A 22,464-nucleotide genomic window follows, 5' to 3' on the forward strand; every position below is an offset into this window, starting at 1 on the left:
TAACATTTTGAAAAAATTTTCTACAGAAATAATACTTTGACAAAATTTTCTAAAGAAAAAAAAATTTGATAAAATTTTCTATAGAAATAAAACTTTGACAAAATTTTCTTTACGAAAACATTTTGACAAATTTTTCTCTAGAAATAAAATTTTGACAAAAATTTCTATAGAAAAAAAAATTTGACAAAATTTTCTATAGAAATAAAAATTTGGCAAAATTTTCTATAGAAATGAAATTTTGACAAAATGTTTTATAGCAATAAAATTTGGACAAAATTTTCCATATAAATGAAATTTTAGGAAAATTTTCTCTACGTATAACATTTTGACAAATTTTTCTGTAGAAATAAAATTTTGAAAAAAATTTCGATAGAAATAAAATTTTTACAAAATTTTATATAGAAATAAAATCTTGACAAAATTTTATATAGAAATCAAATTTTGACAAAGTTTTATGTAGAAATTAAATTTTGACAAAATTTTCTCTAGGAATACAATTTTGAAAAAAATTTCTATAGAAATAAAATTTAGACAAAATTTTCTATAGAAATAAAATTTTGACAAAATTTTTTCTAGAATAACATTTTGAAAAAATTTTCTACAGAAATAAAATTTTGACAAAATTTTCTAAAGAAAAAAAATTAATAAAATTTTCTATAGAAATAAAACTTTGACAAAATTTTCTGTAGTAATAAAATGTTGGCAAAATTTTCTCTACGAATAACATTTTCAAAAAAATTTCCCTAGGAATAAAATTTTGACAAATTTTTTTAAAGAAAAACATTTACAAAATTTTACAAAATTTTCCACATAAATAAAATTTTAACAAAATTTTTATAGAAATAAAATGTTGAGGAAATTTTCTATAGAAATAATATGTTGACAAATTTTTCTATAGAAATAAAATTTTGACAAAATTTTCTAGTTTATATACAATTTGACTGAAATTGGAAATTTATAGGTATTTTAGGACCATAAAGAGATGTGACACAAATGGTGAGTATCGGTCCATGTTTTGGTATAGCCCCCATATAGACCGATATCCCGATTTTACTTCTTGGGCTTCTAGAATCCGAAGTTTTTATCCAATTTGCCTGAAATTGGAAATCTAGAGGTATTTTCGGGCCATAAAGAGGTGTGCCGAAAACGGTGAGTATCGGTCCATATTTTAGTATAGCCCCCATGAGAACGATCTCCCGATTTAACTCCTTGGGTTTCTAGAGACCGTAGTTTTTATCCGATTTGCCTGAAATTGTAAATATTCTGGAATTTTAGGCTCACAAAAACGTGTATCGGATTAAGTTTTTATCGGTCCATTTGGTAATGCCTCCATATATAGACCGACTTCACTTCTTGAGGGTATAGAAGGCGCACGGATCATGAAAATTGCTTGAAACTTAATGTAGAATTTCCAGATTTTACTTCTCCTGTGAAAATTTACAGATTTAAGATTTCAAATCAAGACGTTATTTTATAATTTTCTTGCACACTTACAGGAGATGTAAATGATTCCTCTAAAACTCAAATAAATGGTTCTTATAAATCCAGAATTTGATATAGTCCTCATAGGTGAAATCTTTAAATTTATCTTCAGAAAGTGTCCTCAAGCCCTCCTGAAATTTCACAGGAAACCCTAATATTTGGTTCATGGTGGTGGGTATTTAAGATTCGGCCCGGCCGAACTTACTGCTGTATATACTTGTTTAGAAGTAGCAATTTTCCACTGATGGTACAAGCAAGTTTTAAAATTTTTACACATTTATAATTCAAGGGATATTTATACACCCAAATAAAATGTTGCTATTAGGAGTGAGCATAAAATAATGAATAAACTTCTAAAATAAAATAATAAAATATTTTTTCGAAGAAACACTTTTTCAAACTACAAAAAATTGATCGGAAACTGCCAATTAAGATTTGGTTATTTGGTAGTTTTTTGGTAATTTTTTTTCAAATTTTGGTAGATTATTTTCGGCTCGAGTGTCAGTCGTGTTTCAAGCCCAATACACTGAAAAAAACAGTGAACCCACAAGGAAGAAATATTTCGGTTAATTTTAGAATTTTTTGAATATTTTGAGAAAATTTTAATTAACAGTATAACAAACGCTGGGCATCACGCCGATGTCATAAAAATAAGTAAATATTTTTTGACAAATTCAAGAAAATTTATTAGACATAATTAGGTGTTTTCACTTGTTAAAGAAAATTTTGTAGTTTGAAAAAAAATTGGAGTTCAAAATTGCAAGAAAGTCTTTAGTGACATACAAAGTTAATGATGAATTTGTAGTAAAATTTACAAATTTAAAGAAATATTGAACTATTTTGTGGAAGACACGAATTTAGTTAGTCTTTATCCTTCATTTGTGTATACTTTTTTCCTCGGTTTTAGTTAATTTAACTAACGTACACAAAAAATTTTTGTTTCTTGGTGTTTTATTCGATCTTTTTCTTTTTAATAAAAGTCAATAGTTTTCCAAGCTTAAGATCTTAATCTTGAAAAACTATTGTACACAAAAAATTATTAGAGTAGAGGAAACTTTCTTCAAACATAATAATTCCATGAACTAAAATAAAGTTTAATTGGCTTTAGTGAAATAGAGAGTTCACTTTTTTTTGAGTGTATAAAATAATCTCACTGTCATGCCGAAATTCCATCACGAATAATTTTTATTGCTAAATGCAATAGATCAAAATGCTTTGGTAAGCTTGTAATTAATGAAATTAACTATCACTGTCAGCTACCCATCAAAAAAGCGTCGCCAAAAAAGTAATGAAAATGTTCTTTTTGGATCCGGATGTGGTACAAAATTGACGCAGAAGCTATGAATTTAACATGGACTTGTCATAGGATGGAAGTCCTTCATTTCAACAGCCGTTGCACTGAATTTGTTTCACTTCTTCAGGTGTGATCCGAATTCAATGTTTTGGATGTTAACTAAAAAATTCTGTGATATTTTGTCAAATAAATATTTTTTTATAATTTTTAATGGATTCTAACGCTTGTCGGAAACGTTTGACCTCAAATATTTTTAAAAATGCACAATTTTTTTAAATTGGATTTAGCATTTTTTCGACAAAATTTAAGTGATTTGTACCATTTCATAAATTCTTACTCTGTTTTTTAACCTATTTGAAACAAAAAAAAAAGTTAAAATTACTTATTAAAAGTATGAAAAAATCAAGCCATAAAAAATTGAATTAAAAGAACTTCCTGGGTAGTTGAAATAAAGAACATCATTGGGAGTGCATCTTCTGGAAATGCTTTTAAAGTTGTGTCTTTGGAAGAACTTCCAAATTTTTTTGCTGGGTATCAAAGGGGCGGTCTAAAAATGATAGCATACTTTGCCGGTTAGACGATATAAAAAAGCCACTACCATTTATGGTACCATACTTTCATTTGTGACAATCGGACAGACTGTCGGAGTTAGCAAATGATATCATGTTAGCGACCTCATAGTAAGATAATTCGTTTTCGCTTCCTTCCCTTAAAATGTCTCTAAATTATATTGGAAAACATCATAATTTTGCGTACAAATGAATTTCCGACTTTGAAAATATTTCAAAATTAATTGACTGTGAATATATCGATTCAATTTATTTCACATTATTGACGACTATTGAAATTCCAGCAATGATACAAAATCATTCTTATAATAAACCTCTTGCGAAAAGCCAATGAAAGACAATAATCAGCTACCATAAAATAAACCTAATTTTACACAATCATGTCATACAATAGAGAGGACATTAAAAAATAGATATATTGCATAAAAGTAATCAAAAAAAATGCGAAAATAATTTTCCATACCGACTTATGAATAGAGAAGTCATAACAATTGAAATGCCTGAAGCAAGAAAATCCTCACCGAAAAAAAAATAAAATCACAAACAAAAATCAGGACAAGGATAAGGATATATTCAAAGACATAGGTTATGGTTAACGGAAGGGAATACAAATTTCGCATATTTTAATATAAGAATAAAACAGGCTATTGAAAACAAATTTCAAGACGAAAACCCAAAGAACCCAAGAAGGGTGGAAAACTTTTGGAAAGACAAAATAAAACCAAAGGAAGAAGAAAAAGTGAACTCGTCTTTTTCTGGGGGGAATGAAAACAAGTTTTATTTTCGAAAGTATATCCTTTTTTGAGTACTTGTCCCCCCTTCGTTGCGGTCAACCCCTCTTATTTATTGAAAAGAATAAAATAAAACAAATAAAACTTCCAACATAACGCAGAGGGGGAAGGGGGTTGGGTGTGTAGAACCAACCATAATGTTGAGGCCATATCAAACGTTTTTTTTTTTTTTTTATTTTCAAGAATAACACCGACAGGCATTACTCGTCCTCTACAACTCGTCTCTCGGTTATATTGTTTATATTGTCCTTGTTATAAAAATATACACATACACACAATTTTTATGGTTTCATCAAATGTTAATCTGGGTTCATTTTCCCTTTATTTTTTTGTTCGTTTTTTGGCATTCCAAGGTTATAAACTTTAAATACTCACACCCATAGACAATGAGGATTTTATGATGATATGATCCCGAACAACCAAACAAAATGCCAATGTTTTATGGATGGTGTCCTTAAAACTCCAACTAAACTATAAAACGGAAATGGAAGGCTTGGCAATTTAGCTTGTTTTTGGTTATTCGTTGGTTTTTTTATGCTTTATGTAGCCATAGGACGGATTAAATTTTGTTAAATTTTTGTGGCCAAAAGGCTGCGAGATCTTTAGATGGTAGCATTTACATAAAAGGTTTGGCAAAATTTGCAACTTATTACAACTATGATTATTGGGATTTGTTTGCTTTTCTTCTTAATATAATAAACCCCTTGATATGCCCAGACAAACATAATTTTCAGTTAATATCTGAGGTGATGTTAATAAGATTTTAAATTTATCTTAAGAAATTGTGTGATAAAAAGCCATAAAGAAAGAAGAAAAGTAAATTTTCTTATACAGCTTCTAAAGGGTGATTTTTTAAGAAAAAACAAGTATATACGGCCGTAAGTTCGGTCAGGCCGAAGCTTATGTACACCCTCACAAAAAATCGCCTCTGTAACATATACTCCCAAACATATTTTGCTTCAAGCATATACATTTTTGGGTATTGCCCAAACATTTATATGTTTGATCTCTTCCAATATATAATATGTTTGAAAGCATATTGGTCTAAACAATATATGTTTGGGTAGTCTAAGTTCCAAACATTTTGTATTTTTGCATCCAAATTCAATAATGTTGTGTTCCAAAAAACAATATGTTATTATGTGAACATATAATATGTTTGGAAAAAAAATCTCCCAAACAATATTGTGCTCAAAATTTTATTTATTTATTTATATATTTACAAACATAATGAATTATCAAAATAAACAGGTAATATAGGTGCTAACAACATAGGTTTTCGACCTCAATGCTCAAAATTTTGTTTCTGCCTAATTGTATATTCCCCACATCTTTCTCACTTCCACGAGATTTTTTAGTTCTTAACACCTTTTTCTGCAATACAAACATTGTAGAAGAAATTATTCAATTTTATGATTTTTTTATTTTAATTTTACCTTTTGCCGGACGGGGATTCGAACAGCGGACCACACAGTGTGTAAGGATCAAAGAAGTAGCTGATCAATTGCCCAAGGAAAAATAAAATGTTAATTTTGTAATAACAAGCAACAACCACCAACTTAATTCAATATCGCTCCCTGTTAAATAGCGCTCCAAGCCACTAAACACATATATGTTTATAGGCTATTTCTAAATTAATATATGTTTGCATCCAAGCATATTATATTTACAAACATTTTATGTCCCAAACATAATATGTTCTAACATATTAACATATATGTCCAAACATGTTATGCTAGTTTATGAACATTATATGCTTGCACTCAAAAATATTGTGTTTAAAAATTTGTGTTCCAAACATATAATGCTTATAGCCAAACATATGAAAAACAATCTTTTTCATCCGTATACCTTCCACCATAGATTGCGTAGAAACTTCTACTGAAGACTCCACAATCGAACTACTTGGGTTGCGGTAACACTTGCCGATGGCAAGCTATCTTAAAACTTCCTAACACCGTAATATATACCACATAGTTCATACGTGGCATTTATTAAACTAAAATTAAGTTTAAAGTTTCTATAGAAATAAAATTTTGACAAAATTTTCTATAGAAATAAAATATTGACAAAATTTTCTATAGAAATAAAATTTTGACAAAATTTTCTATAGAAATAAAATTCTGACAAAATTTTCTATAGAAATAAAATTTTGAAAAAAATTTCTATAGAAATAAAATTTTGACAAAATTTTCTATAGAAATAACATTTTGACAATGTTTTCTATAAAAATATAATTTTGGTAGATTATTTTTGGCTCGAGTGGCAACCATGATTATGAACCGATAAGGACCAATTTTTGTGTGATTAGGGATAGAGACCATATACTAACACCACGTACCCAATTTCAACCGGATCGAATGAATTTTGCTCCTCTAAGAGGCTCCGGAGGTCAAATCTGGGGATCGGCTTATATGGGGGCTATATATAATTATGGACCGATATGGACCTATTTTGGCATGGTTGTTAGAGACCATATACTAACACCATGTACCAAATTTCAGCCGGATCGGATGAAATTTGCTTCTCTTAGAGCAATCTCAAGCCAAATTTGGGGGTCCGTTTATATGGGGGCTATACGTAAAAGTGGACCGAAGTGGACCAATTTTTGCGTGGTTGTTAGAGACCATATACTAACACCATGTACCACATTTCAGCCGGATCGGATGAAATTTACTTCTCTTAGAGCAATCGCAAGCCAAATTTGGGGGTCCGTTTATATGGGGGCAATACGTAAAAGTGGACCGATATGGCCCATTTTCAATACCCTCTGACCTACATCAATAACAACTACTTGTGCCAAGTTTCAAGTCGATAGCTTGTTTCGTTCGGAAGTTAGGGTGATTTCAACAGACGGGCGGACGGGCGGACGGACGGACGGACATGCTCAGATCGACTCAGAATTTCACCACGACCCAGAATATATATACTTTATGGGGTCTTAGAGCAATATTTCGATGTGTTACAAACGGAATGACAAAGTTAATATAACCCCCCATCCTATGGTGGAGGGTATAAAAACATAAAAATCAGAAAAACGCATGAAATATTTATATCATTTAATGGTGAAAGATTATGTCAATCAAATGTTAACCGTGTCTGAACCTCAAAAGGTCCACTGTGTCTAAATTCGGCCCTGCTCCAAAAACAAAAAATAAAAAATTTCCCAAAAAAAATTTCATACAAAATTGTGTGATTCTTTATGAAAAATAACTCAACCAGCTTTGGAGCAATAGCACTATTTTTTGGGAATATTGCATTGGGTAATTTTTCATAAAAAGGTTTCTCAGTTAAAAAAAAAAATAAAAATTTCGCAATAATTCGATATTTGGGAATTTTTCATGTTTAATTTTTTTTCGATATTTGGGAATTTTTATGTTTTTTTTTGAGAAATTTTTCATTTTCTAAATTCAACAAAATTTGAATATAGAAATCAAAGGAGTAAAAATAGGCGTATCATTACCCTAAACTGCTAGTTTCGAAGATCATCGAAATCAGCAATATTAGTTGGTCAATTTCATTATTATTTAGTGTATTCAGTATTTATATCATTTTGAGAATTTATTTAACGGATAAATTCATAGCTCCTGTATAGTTTTAATAAAAGTTACTTTACCTATCAATGAATTTTGGATTTGTGCAAGAAAAAAAAATGGAACAACTATATACGGCCGTAAGTTCGGCCAGGCCGAATCTGATGTACCCACCACCATGGATTGCGTAGAAACTTCTACGAAAAACTGTCATCCACAATCGAATTACTTGGGTTGTGTTATCTTAAAACTTCTTAACATCGTTTTCTAAATTGTGAGTTAGTCCATACGTGGTATATATTAGACCAAAAAGGTATGTATAAGTAAGTCTACAAATAACTACGAACAGGGTGGCCAACCCTGTTCGTAATTATTTGTGTGACTGTGACTTTTGCGACATACATTTGCGACGGTATAATACGTATGTCGCAAAAGTCGTAAACCTACTGTAGAAAACCAAATTTTGAATAGAACATTTTTTAATTTAGTTTGACAGCATTCGCTGTGAGTTTCTGCAGAAATTTGTGAAAGTTTTCCCATGGTCAAGCCCATTTTCTTAGGTGGTATCGAAATTCCCATTGGTGAGTGTGCAAAATACCTTGGGGTTATATTAGACAGGAGACTGAACTTGAAAGCTAAGAAAGGACGAGAAAATCCACGGTTACACTGTGCAAAAGGCAATAGGGAAAATGTGGGGACTAAAACCGAAAATTGTGAATATTCCTAAGAATTGAAACTTCTTCCACATACCATCGTCTCGCATTCGCTGCCTAGCTGACGCGACTAAAGTATTTTCAGTTTGCGACTTTTTTTACTTTTTCTACATTTACGACGCGTATGTGACGTTTACGACGGCCATATACTAGCGCAATGTACCAAATTTCAACTGACTCGGACGAAATTTGCTCCTCCCAGTGGCTCCAAAAACAAATCTCAGGATTATATAGTACCAAATTTCAACCAGATCAGATGAATTTTGCTTCTCCAAATCAAAATCTGGGGATCGATTTATATGGAGGCTATATAACAGGTCCCCGGTCTGATACATATATGGCGTCGCTAGTATTAAATGCATATTATTTTTATATAGTACCAACCTTCAAATGATTCGTTTCAAAATTTGACGTCTGTAATTCAATTAGTTTGTGAGACAGAGCGTCTTTTGTGAAGCAACTTTTGTTATTGTGAAAAAACTGAAAAAAAAGGAATTTTGTGTTTTGATAAAACACTGTTTTCTGAAGGAAAAAAATACGGTGGAAGCAAAAACTTGGTGACGATAACGAGTACGAGTTTCCGGACTCTGCCCCAGGGAAATCAACAATAATTGATTGGTATGCAAAATTCAAGCGTGGTGAAATGAGCACGGAGGACGGTGAACGCAGTGGACGCCCGAAAGAGGTGGTTACCGACGAAAACATCAAAAAAATCCACAAAATGATTTTAAATGACCGTAAAATGAAGTTGATCGAGATAGCAGAGGCCTTACAGATATAGATACAGCGTTATTGGAGCATTTGAAGGTCGAAATCGCGGCAAAACGGCCTCATATGAAGAAGAAAAAAGTGTTGTTCCACCAAGACAACGCACCTTGCCACAAGTCAATGAGAACGATGGCAAAACTTCATGAATTGGGCTTCGAAGTGCTTCCCCACCCACCTTATTCTCCAGATCTGGCCCAAGCGACTTTTTCTTGTTCTCAGACCTCAAAAGGGAAACAATTTGGCTGCAATGAAGAGGTGATCACCGAAACTGAGGCCTATTATGAGGCAAAACCGAAGGAGTACTACCAAAATGGTATCAAAAATTTTGAAGGTCGTTATAATCGTTGTATCGCTCTTGAAGGGAACTATGTTGAATAATAAAAACGAATTTTGACAAAAAAATGTGTTTTTCTTTGTTAGACCGGGGACTTATCAGCCAACCTGTTAGAGCTTAATATGGAATCGAACTGCACTCAGTGATAAACAGAAGGTCAATATTGTGGTATCATAATTAACTGAAAAGTCGAAGTGAAAATGAAGTTTTGGGTCGCCATTATACATAACCTAAGGGCGTTTTCGTTTCGCAAAAAAATATGTTGCCTTGGTGTTACACTACTTTTTCCTTCATTGTATTTTTGCCCAAATGATAGTGTCATTCCAAAGTTATTATTAATTTATAACATTTTGAGGGATACATGATCCAAAATTTATGACAGTGTCCTTCGTGTGTGACAATATATTACGAGAATGTTGCACCTTTTTTCCCAATCGAAATCGCCATAAGTAAAAAAAGAGGCTCCAGGTTTCCGTGTATCATTTAAGCTGACATATACCAAAACCAGTTTTCAGCTTGTGGTACGCTCCAACTTCTTTGTTCCATTAAACCGAATCATATAAGACATGTAGCATAAGATATAAAAGCATAGCATTTGACATAAACAGAGTTACAAAGTCTCTTTTTCGTCAAAATACGGCTGCATACACAATCATCCGCTGCTCTTACTCGACACAGATGTGTCTCCAACTCTAGGCGTCCGGTAATGATTCCTATGACGTTTCTGTTCGTCATCCTCTTTTCTTCAAGCATGATAGTTCTCCAGTCTTTTTCTTGTTTGTTGCATTGTTCCACGTGGAACAGTTTGGCGAAGCCCGCCAAGCGGTCCACCCTCTATGGGATTGCGTTCTCCAAGTTCACTTCCCTTTGTGTTAAATGCAAAAATGTGGAATCAAAAAAGGCAGAAACTATTTATTCCATATGCAACAATTCTAACATAGCAACAAAATTTTATGCTTTCTCAAATTAAATCATGCAACGAAGGGTTAACGTATTAAATACGTGTAACAATTACAACCCAGCATCTTGCACGTTATATGATTCTCCAACGATGTAGGCCAAGGATCAACTCGAATACCTTCACACAAAACGAAACGATTAAGAACCATCAAAAAAACATAAGTATATACGGCCGTAAGTTCGGCCAGGCCGAGTCTTATGTACCCTCCACCATGGATTGCGTAGAAACTTCTACGAAAGACTGTCATCCACAATCGAATTAATTGGGTTGTGGTATCTTAAAACTTTTTAACATCGAAATATGGGGGTCGCTTATATGGGGGCTATATACAATTATGAACTTGATATGGATCAATTTTTGTGTGATTGGGGATCGATTTATCTGAGGGCTAAAGGGTGATACGGTCAAAATTTGGTCAAGGGAAAACGCGTGTAAATCGGTGAAATCGTTTATTTAAAAAATCAAATTAAATTTCTTTTCAGAAAGCCAGTTTGCCTTGAACTGCTGCTCGTCCTTAGCATTTTTTTGGTCTTCTTTAGGTTCCGCTTGACAATAGCCCAGTATTTCTCAATTGGGCGGAGCTCTGGCGTGTTGGGAGGGTTCTTGTCCTTGGGAACCACCTGCACGTTGTTGGCGGCGCACCACTCCATGGCCTTTTTACCGTAATGGCAAGATGTCAAATCCGGCCAAAACAGTACGGAACAACCGTGTTTCCTCAGGAAAGGCAGAAGCCGTTTATTCAAACACTCTTTCATGTAAATTTCTTGCTTGACAGTCCCGGAAGCTAGGAAAATGCTGCTTTCCAAACCACAGGTACAGATGGCTTGCCAAACCAGATATTTCTTTGCGAACTTTGACAGTTTTATGTGCTTGAAAATATCTGTTACCTTTCCCCTTCCTTTTGCCGTACAAAACTCCTGTCCCGGAAGCTGCTTGTAGTCGGCTTTGACGTAGGTTTCGTCGTCCATTACTACGCAGTCAAACTTCGTCAGCATCGTCGTGTACAGCCTCCGGGATCGCGCTTTGGCCGTCGTATTTTGTTTATCATCGCGATTTGGAGTCACTACCTTCTTGTAAGTCGATAGTCCGGCTCGTTTTTTGGCTCGATGCACGGTTGTAGACGATACATCCAGGTTATTTGCGACATCTCGGAGAGAGAGGTTAGGGTTTCGCTTGAAACTACCGGCAACTCTCTTTGTCGTCTCAGCGGCTTCCGGTTTTCGATTTCGCCCCGATCCAGACTTCCTGGCTGTCGACAAACGTTCTCCAAACACTTTAATTACATTTGTAACGGTTGATTTGGCAACTTTTAGCGATTTTGCCAGCTTTGCGTGCGAGTAGCTTGGATTTTCGCGATGCGCGAGCAAAATTTTGATACGCTGCTCTTCTTGCTTGGACGGCATTTTGACAACTGAAGAGTGAATTCCAAAATCAAAATAGGAGCAACATTCTACACACACACCCCTTCAAAATGAGGGGTGTTCAGGTTTTTTAAATGCAAAATTGAAAGAAATACGTCAAGTTTATATTGACCAAATTTTTACCGTATCACTCTTTAGTCGACCTGTTCTAACTCTAAGTTTGGGGGCGTGAATAATATGTCGCCTAATACAATAAACTTTGAAATAGTATGAATTTCAGTGCTTAACACGAAGATATTCATTTAGTATTCTTTGAACACAATTATAAGATAATTGACCCAATTTTAAATACAATTTACTTTAAAATCCCAAATATCATCAATAGAAGTAACCAATTGACTGACTGACTTACCTTATGTAAACAATTTCATTGTTATTGGTGTTTCTTCGCCAACCGGGTGGTAAATTGGCCTTCACAGCATCTTGACCATTATCCTCCGATTTAGTGTTTAATCCATTTGTAAGTACGGTTTTTGGTAAATTATTTTGTGAATCCTTAAGAACTTTAGTGCCAATATTACTGATGTTGCTAGTGGCAACATTTGATTTAGTACTGGCAACATCCGGTTGCCTTGTATTAACAACAAATCCATGTGATTTGGTTACATTCGTTTTTTGCTCCAAAGACTTTTGTTGTATAGCAGTTGCTCCATTTTCTTTTGGACTTTTCGCAGCAATGGCTAATTGTTGTTGCTGACCATTTTGATGTTGTTGCAATGTTTGTGAATTATTAACAACATTAGTATTTGAGCTATTGCTTTGTGCTGGACCAACATGAGATTGCTTGACCGTTGATCTTGGTGATGCGGGATTTATGGTTTTATTAGCTACAATTGGCATTGTTTTACGGCCATATTGAAAATTCTGATATTGTGGCGTCCAACTAATGGTGTTGGTCACATTTATACCATTCGAGCTTGTATTGTTGCCACTAGTAAGGTTAATTCGATTTGTTGGTTGTGTATGCAATTGTGGCAGAGGTGTCATAAAATTTTGACAAGGCATCATGTTGCTGGCAAATTGGCTATTTTGATTTTGTAACAATTGTTGCTGTTGTTGTTGCAATTTCAATTGCATCTGTTGTTGATTTTGGTGCATTGGTTGTGGGCTTGTGATATGATGGTATGATGATGTTGTTGACTGTGACTGTTGTTGCTGCATAATGTATGATTGTTGCTGGGGTTGCATATTTGGTTGCAATGTAAAATTGCTTTGCTGCTGATGCTGCTGCTGCTGTTTCATGGCATATTGTTGCATTAGTTGTTGTTGCTGTTGCAAACTATGTACTTGTGGTGTTTGCTGAACATTTCTGTTCATTGCATTATTAAATGTTGGATTTAGATTGTTAGCCTTTTGTTGCACTACCGTATTTGTGTTCTGTTGTTGTTGCTGCAACGTTTGATGGCCGGCACTTGTGGCAGCCATTTCGTAGGCTGCTAATTTTCTTTTTTACGTTCGCGTTTAGATCGGCGATAATTTGTTTATTTTAATCTGAAATTTTATAAAAAGAATAAAATAAATAAATAAAATCAATTGATGAGACTAATATTTTGAAGATTAAAATACGAGAACTAAATATTGTATACCCTACAACAAAGGATTGGGGCTATACTAACTTTGTCATTCTGTTTGTAATGCATCGATATATTGGCCTCAGATCCCATAAATATATATACAGTCGAACTTCCCCATAATGACCTTTGATGGGACCATTATATTTTATTATCAGATTAGAAGAATATGGGAACGAAAAGCAGTGTTTTTAAAATTTATTCATTATAGAGAGAGCTTCATTGTATAGAAGTTGAATTTAGAAAAGCTTGACTATATATTCTTGGTCGTGGCAAAATGCTGAGTTAATTCAACGATGTACTTCCGTCCGTCGGTTGAAATCACACTAACTTCCGAATGAAACGAAAGAAGGATAACGTTCGTAACGCTGATTGTGACAGTAGGGTGTAAAGCTGCATTTAATGCAGTGAACTAGTAATACGAGAGTCGTAGAAGTTGGATGGTGATTGCAGTATCTTTCAGGAGGAAATTTTGGCAAAACCAAAAACTGCTGAGTATCTGTTGACGAGGCCGTTAATGAGAAGCGATATCAGCTTCTTCATCGAAAGTCAAACAGCCATCAAGTCATGGGTAATTCAGAAGTAAGGTCTAATGTCGTCAGCCGCTATTGTAGAGAGCTAAGGGTTGGGAGATTTTGTAAGATATTCCTCTACAACTTCATAAATTTTCAAACGAAATAAAATTTTGACAAACTTTTCTTTAGAAATAAAATTTTGACAAGATTTTATTAAAAAAAATTTTTAAATTTTCTATAGAAATAAAATTTTGACAAAATTATCTAACCAAGTAAAAATTTTGACAAAATTTTCTCTAGGAATACAATTTTGACAAAATTTTCTATAGAAATAAATTTAAAAAAAAAAATTTTCAATAGAAATAAAATTTTGCCAAAATTTTCTATAGAAAGAAAATTTTGACAACATTTTCTATAGAAATAAAATTTTGACAAAATTTCCTATATTTTAGAAATCAAATTTTGAAAAAAACTTCTATAGAAATAAAATGTTGACAACATAAAATAAATAAAATTTTGACCAAATTTACTACAGAAATAATATTTTGACAAAATTTTCTATAGAAATAAAAAAACATTTTGACAAAATTTTCTATAGAAATAAAATTTTGACAAAATTTTCTATAGAAATAAAATTTTGACAAAATTTTCTATAGAAATAAAATTTTGACAAGACTTTCTATAGAAATAAAATTTTGAATATTTTCTCTGGGAATAACATTTAGAAAAAATTTTCTATAGAAATTAAATTTTTATAAATTTTTTATAGAAATTAAAAATTTTCCATAGAAATTAAATTTTGACTAAATTTTCTATAGAAATACAATTTTGACAAAATTTTCTATAGCAATAAAATTTTGATAAAACTTCCTACAGCAATGGAAATTTTTCCAAATTTCCTATAGAAATAAAATTTTGACAACATTTTCTATAGAAATAAACTTTTGACAAAATTTTCTAAACAAGTACAATTTTGACAAAATTTTCTCTAGGAATAACATTTAGAAAAAAATTTCAATAGAAATTAAATTTTTACGAACTTTTTTATAGAAATTAAATTTTGACAAAATTTTCTATTGAAATAAAATTTTGACAAAATTTTCTATAGAAACAAAATTTTGACAAACATTTTCTATAGAAATAAAATTTTGACAAAACTTCCTATAGCAATGGAATTATTTCCAAACTTCCTATAGAAATAAAATTTTGACAACATATTCTATAGAAATAAAATTTTGTTGTTGTTTTTTTGATTTCAGCTTAAAACCATGCATCGACTAAACTACAAGTGCAGCTTAACCAACCAAAACAACAACAATGATTAAAGAACAAAACCAATAATAACAAAACAAAACGAATGAAATAAAATTTTGATAAAATCTTCTATAGAAATAAAATTTTGACAAAATGTTATATAGAAATAAACTTTTAACAAAATTTTCTATAGAAATAAAATTTTGGCTATATTTTCTATAGAAATAAAATTGTGACAAAATTTTCGACAGAAATAAAATTTTGACAAAATTTACTATAGCAATAAAATTTTGATAAAAAATTTCTATCGAAATAAAACATTAACAAAACTTCCTATAGCAATGGAATTTTTTTCAAATTTTTTATAGAAATAAAATTTTGACAAAATTTTCTAAAAAAATAAAATTTTGCAAACATTTTCTATAGATATAAAATTTTGCAAAAATTTTCTATAGATATAAAATTTTGTAAAAAATTTCTATAGAAATAAAATTTTGACAAAATTTTTTATAGAAATAAAATTTTGACAAAAATGGGGTAATTGAAATTCCAGGATTTTTGGAAAATTTTGTGAAAAATTCGGGACACTTCCTGGAGACGGAATTGCGGCCATTTGGCAAACCTACTTGCATACAAAGCATTAGGGGTTCAATCCCAATATCAGCAAAGAAGCAATCAGCTTGAGTGAGCACCTTTTGGTACCATAATAGACTGAATAGCCTAAGTAAACAAAACTTGCATTAAAATTTTGACAAAATTTTCTATAGAAATAAAATTTTGACACAATTTCCTCTAGAAATAAAATTTTGACAAAATTTTCTATAGAAATAAATTGTTGACAACATTTTCTATGGAAATAAAATTTTTACATAATTTTCTATAGGAATAAAATTTTGACAAAATTTTCTATAGAAATAAAATTTTAACAAAATTTTCTATTGACATAAAATTTTGACAAAAGTATCTATAGAAATAAAATTTTGACAAAATTTCCTCTAGAAATAAAATTTTGACAAAATTTTCTATAGAAATAAATTGTTGAAACATTTTCTATGGAAATAAAATTTTGACATAATTTTCTATAGGAATAAAATTTTGACAAAATTTTGTATAGAAATAAAATTTTAACAAAATTTTCTATTGACATAAAATTTTGACAAAAGTATCTATAGAAATAAAATTTTGCAAAAATTTTCTATAGAAACAAAATTTTGACAAAGATTTTCTATAGAAATAAAATTTTGACAAAACTTCCTACAGCAATGGAATTACTTCCAAATTTCCTATCGAAATAAAATTTTGACAACATTTTCTAAGAAATAAAATTTTGACATTTTCTATAGAAATAAAATTTTGAAAAAAAATTCTATAGAAATAAAATTTTGACAAAATTTTCTATAGAAATAAAATTTTGAAAAAACAAAAAAAAAATTCTATAGAAATAAAATTTTGACAAATTTTTTTATAGAAATAAAATTTAGACTAAATTTTCTATAGAAATATAATTTTGACAAAATTTACTATAGCAATAACATTTTGATAAAAATTTTCTATATAAATAAAACATTGACAAAACTTTCTATAGCAATGGAAATTTTTCCAAATTTCCTATAGAAATAAAATTTTGACAACATTTTCTATAGAAATAAAATTTTGACAAAATTTACTCTAGACATAAAATTTTGACAAAATTTTCTATAGAAATAAAATTTTGACAAAATTTTCTACAGAAATAAAATTTTGAAAAAAAATCCAATAGAAATAAAATTTAGACAAAAATTTCTATAGAAATAAAATTTTGACAATAGTTTCTATAGAAATAAAATTTTGACAAAAATGAAGTAATTGAAATTCCAGGAATTTTTGGCAAGTTTCTATAGAGGTAAAATTTTGACAAAATTTCCTCTAGAAATAAAATTTTGACAAAATTTCCTCTAGAAATAAAATTTTGAAAAAATTTTCTACAGACATAAAATTTTGACAAAAGTATCTAGAGAAATAAAATTTTGCAAAAATTTTCTATAGAAATAAATTTTTGACAAAATTTTCTACAGACATAAAAAAACATCTATTGATAAAAAAATTTGCAAAAATTTTCTATAGAAATAAATTTTTGAAAAAAAAAATTTTAATAAAATTTTGACAATTTTTTTTATAGAAATTCCAGGATTTTTGGCAAATTTTGTGAAAAATTCGGGACACTTCCTGGAGGCGGAATTGCGGTCATTTGTCAAACCTACTTGCATGCAAAGCATTAAGGGTTCAATCGCAATATCAGCAGAGAAGCAATCAGTTTGAGTGAGCACCCTTTGGTACCACAATAGACTGAATAGCCTAAGTAATCTAAAGTAGCATTTTTCAATGGCGAAGCATATTAAAATTACAAAATAATACTTTAAAAAGAAAAATAACACACTTACAAATTAAAAAACGAATGCAGAATATAACGATATGTAACTTTTTGCATAAACAATAATCCACGACTTGATAGTAAGTTTTTAATTCTTTACTTCAGAAACCATTCAACTTTGTTCCATAATTAGTAAAAAAAACAACAGAGCCAGCAAAATATAAACTAAAAAAGATGCATCATCCCCATAATCATTTTCGAAACCTTCAAATTGAAAAACAAAAACTGTAAACAATCTCCAAATAAGACATAATGAAGCGTCATAAACCGTTTAACCACAGCACACATAAAAAGCTAATCTTTAAAGTGCCAACAAAATATTTTGGCACTTCTCAATAAATTCCCATTAAATTGCGATTAATAAATAATAATAATGCGGAACAAAACAAACGAAGCAGATCAAATAGAACGCCCAAAAGGAGTGGTGTTTTGCCACTGGAAACATAATTCATTCATCCTAAATGTGTTTATGCCACATCATCTCCAGGTACCAAAAAAAAAAACACCAAATGGTAACCGCAAGCATTTGTCGAATGATTATCAATCAGAAAATAAATTTTGGATTGTGGGTTCGTGCTTGAAATGAAATGAATTGGGTACGTCCTCTTGGTGCTGGAATTTGGAATTTGTCATGAGGATAATACCAATTTTTTATTAGGGGGAATTGCAAAATGGATATGTATAACGATGACTCATTTCGAGGAGCTAGCTAGCAGAGTGGGTCCATTGTTAATGTTATTGTAAATTAAACTGAATTATTTTAATAACACAATAAAATATGTATAATTTTATTATTTTCATTCCTGTATGTAATTTCCATAAGAAATAAATATATAAGACCCAAATTGAATCATCTCACTCCGCCAGACATACACTAAAGACAGTGAAAATCCCAGGAAATTCCTTGACCAGCGAGGAAATATGTGTGTGGTCAAACTTGTGGACATTTGTATCTCGGTATTGTATCTTTCGATAACTCAATAATACAAATTCCTTCTTCAGGTTTCGAAAAAAAGTTGACTTCTCATTTTATTTTGTACGTACGGGAATAAAATGAAGTCATAAGGTGCCAAGTCAAGACTATACGGCGATGACCCACCAAATCGATGTTTTGAGTGCCCAAAAATGCAGTTGTTTGAGCCGATGTGTGAGAGATCGCATTATCGTGGTGTGACAGAGTGATTTGTACTCGGTGGTTGGATCCTGGTATTGTACATTTCTGTAAAGGACAATACCATGACATTTATATTCTTGTGGTATGAGATGTGAATATTAATCGGACGGATAGCTGTTATAAAATAAATAATTTTTCCATCTGAAACCCATTGGCGAGATGTCAGGACAAAAACCGATTTATTTAAGGTGGACAATGGGAGCCATTACATCTAGCTGTAGTCGGGGTAAAATGCGGCCTTCGGACCCTTCACCAAAATCACAATTAAATAGAACTTTTATTATAGAAACCCTATATAAATCTTAATTTTAAAATAGAAAAAACAAACTTTTTGAAAATCCCCATCAAATTAAAATTTGTGTTCTCCCAACATATAGCATCCAAATGAAAGATCTTGATCGCAGATGATAAGCGATCAGAGCTTCTTTCTTGAAAGACAACTTCCAAACAAAACGGTTATGTAGCGCTAAGAATTAACTATTCTTCGTTATTCTGGTGGTACAAATGTGATCTTACTTATGAACCATTTCTTTCGATCAATCGACACGAGCCTTTTTTTTTTGGGCGATTGACAAATTGTGTGGGATTTAATATTGAGTGTATGCTGGTCCCACTGATGCCTAAGATTGTCTCAATCTCTAGATAGGTCAAATGACGATCTTGCAATACCAGCGGGCGTACATCATTAATTCATTATTTCAGCCACACTAGGACAAGCAAGCACACAAAGGAGCATAACAAGAAAGAGTTATTTCACCTCTTCTTTGGAATGTTGCTATAAACAACCTTCTGGTTTCCCTAGAAAAAGAAAGGATAACAAGTATATACGGCCGTAAGTTCGGCCAGGCCGAAGCTTATGTACCCTCCACCATGGATTGCGTAGAAACTTCTACTGAAGACTGTCATCCACAATCGAATTACTTGGGTTGCGGTAACACTTGCCGATGGCAAGGTATCTTACAACTTCCTAACACCGTCTTCTAAATTACAAGGTAGTTCATACGTAGTATATATTAAACTAACAAAGGCCGATTAAATACGTATATAATTAAGTTTAAATAGAAAAAAATTTCTATAGAAATAAAATTTGGAAAAAAATTTCTATAGAAATAAAATTTTGACAAAATTTTCTATAAAAATAATAATTTTGACAAAATTTTCCATAGAAATAAAATTTTTACAAAAATGTCTATAGAAACAAAATTTCGACAAAATTTTCTATAGAAATAAAATTTGGAAAAAATTTTCTATAGAAATAAAATTTTTACAAAATTTTCTATAGAAATAAAATTTTTACAAAATTGTCTATAGAAATAACATTTCGACAAAATTTTCTATAGAAATAAAATTTTGACAAAATTTTCTATAGAAATAACAATTTGACAATGTTTTCCATAAAAATAAAATGTTGGTAGGTTATTTTGGGCTCGAGTGGCAACCATGAATATGAACCGATATCGACCAATTTTTGTGTGATTGGGGATCCTCTATATATAACTATAGACCGATATGGACCAATTTTGGCATGGATATTAACACCACGTTGCAAATTTCGACCGGATCGGATGAATTTTGCTCTTCCAAGAGGCTCCGGAGATCAAATCTGGGGAACGGTTTATATGGGGGCTATATATAGTTATGGACCGATATGGACCAACACTTGCGTGTTTGTTAGAGATCACTTTCTAACACCATATTCCAAATTTCAACCGGATCGAATGCATTTTGCATTCGAGGACAAATCTGGAATCGATTTATATGGGGGCTATATATAATTATGGACCGATATGGACCAATTTTTGCATGGTCATTAGAGAACATATACCAACACCATGTACCAAATTTCACCCGGATCGGTTGAAATTTTCGTTTCTTAGAGGCTCCGCAAGCCAAATCAGGGGATCAGTTTATATGGGGGCTATATATAATTATAGACCGATGTGGACCAATTTTTGCATGGTCATTAGAGAACATATACCAATAACATGTACCAAATTTCAGCCGGATCGGATGAAATTTGCTTCTCTTAGAGGCTCCGCAAGCCAAATCGGGGGATCGGTTTATATGGGGGCTATATATAATTATGGACCGATGTGGACCAATTTTTGCATGGTTATTAGAGACCATATACTAACACCATGTTCCAAATTTCAGCCGGATCGGATGAAATTTGCTTCTCTTAGAGCGATCGCAAGCCAAATTTGAGGGTCCGTTTATATGGGGGCTATACGTAAAAGTGGACCGATATGGACCAATTTTTGCATGGTTGTTAGAGACCATATGCTAACACCATGTACCAAATTTCAGCCGGATCGGATGAAATTTGCTTCTCTTAGAGCAATCGCAAGCCAAATTTGGGATCCGTTTATATGGGGGCTATACGTAAAAGTGGACCCATATGGCCCATTGCAATACCATCCGACCTACATCAAGAGATATTATACAAAGAGCCCTCCGGATTACTGAGAAATGGGCGAAAGGGAAAGGTCTAGGAGTATATCCTGCAGAGACAGAACTCGTCATGTACGCAAAAGAATGCAAAATTTCTACGGTTAATCCTATCTCCTTTCGTGAGTGTACAAAAACCTTGGGGTTATTTTGGACAGGAGGTTGAACTTTAGGCTTAATATTGAAGAAAAGGCTTGAAAAGCCATGGTAGTTTCGTACACGTCCCAGAAGGCAATAGGAAAAAGTGGGGACTTAAACCGAAAATTGGCTGTACACGGCAGTGGTTAGATCTATAATACTATATGGTGTTGTAGTCTGGTGGCCGGCACTTTAGCAGCCGACAAGTTTAAATAAAGTTCAACGTATGGCGTGCTTGTGTACCTCAGGATCATTCAGTAAGACAGGAACAAATACCCTTAATGTCATACTGCATCTATGGCCTTTGGACATTTTGGCCGAACAGTGAGGTGCAACAATGGCTAAGCGGTAGCGCGAGCTATCGCTGTGGTCAGAAAAAAGGTACGGTCCCAGTTCCGTCCTCAAAATAATGCCACATGTGCCAAACGTAGTGGATTACACTCTGGCGAAACCACTTTTCGACAAAAAGTCTGAAACTCTAATTCCCAACAGTGAGGCGTGGAGCACACAGAATAAACGTTATACAGAGTTCTACACTGATGACACCAAATTGGATGGACAAGTGGTTTTCACAGTATATTCTGAAGATCTGGAACTTCAAATAGCGAAAAGATTATCTAATCACTGTAGTGTTTTTCAGGCATAAATATTAGCAATGAGAAAGGTGGCGAATTGGCTGAGAAGTAATGTTCCAACAAGTGTTGGTATTAAGATATAACAGGTGGGCTGATAAGTCCCCGGTCCCAGATGGCGTGGCAGTATTAAATGCATATTATTTTTATATAGTACCAACCTTCAAATGATTCGTGTCAAAATTTGACGTCTGTAAGTCAATTAGTTTGTGAGATAGAGCGTCTTTTGTGAAGCAACTTTTGTTATTGTGAAAAAAAAATGGAAAAAAGGAATTTCGTGTTTTGATAAAATACTGTTTTCTGAAGGGAAAAAATACATTGGAAGCAAACACTTGGCTTGATAATGAATTTCCGGAATCTACCCCAGGGAAATCAACAATAATTGATTGGTATGCAAAATTCAAGCGTGGTGAAATGAGCACGGAGGACGGTGAACGCAGTGGACAACCGAAAGAG

The 22,464-nt window shown here is 32.1% G+C and overlaps 1 protein-coding gene across 3 annotated transcripts in view; it reads right to left on the reverse strand.

The window, feature by feature from the left end:
• Nucleotides 1-22,464, reverse strand: part of sba (six-banded) — an 832,225-nt gene that overhangs the window by 798,326 nt on the left and 11,435 nt on the right. For all 3 annotated transcript variants that reach the window (XM_075292683.1, XM_075292682.1, XM_075292684.1), the window contains exon 2: nt 12,219-13,357. In XM_075292683.1, coding sequence (XP_075148798.1) covers nt 12,219-13,291 — 1,073 coding nt within the window. In that variant the 5' untranslated portion in view covers nt 13,292-13,357. The remainder of the gene's footprint in view (nt 1-12,218; nt 13,358-22,464) is intronic.

This window comes from Haematobia irritans, chromosome 1, assembly GCF_050003625.1.
Source record: "Haematobia irritans isolate KBUSLIRL chromosome 1, ASM5000362v1, whole genome shotgun sequence".
NCBI classification, from domain to species: Eukaryota; Metazoa; Arthropoda; class Insecta; order Diptera; family Muscidae; genus Haematobia; species Haematobia irritans.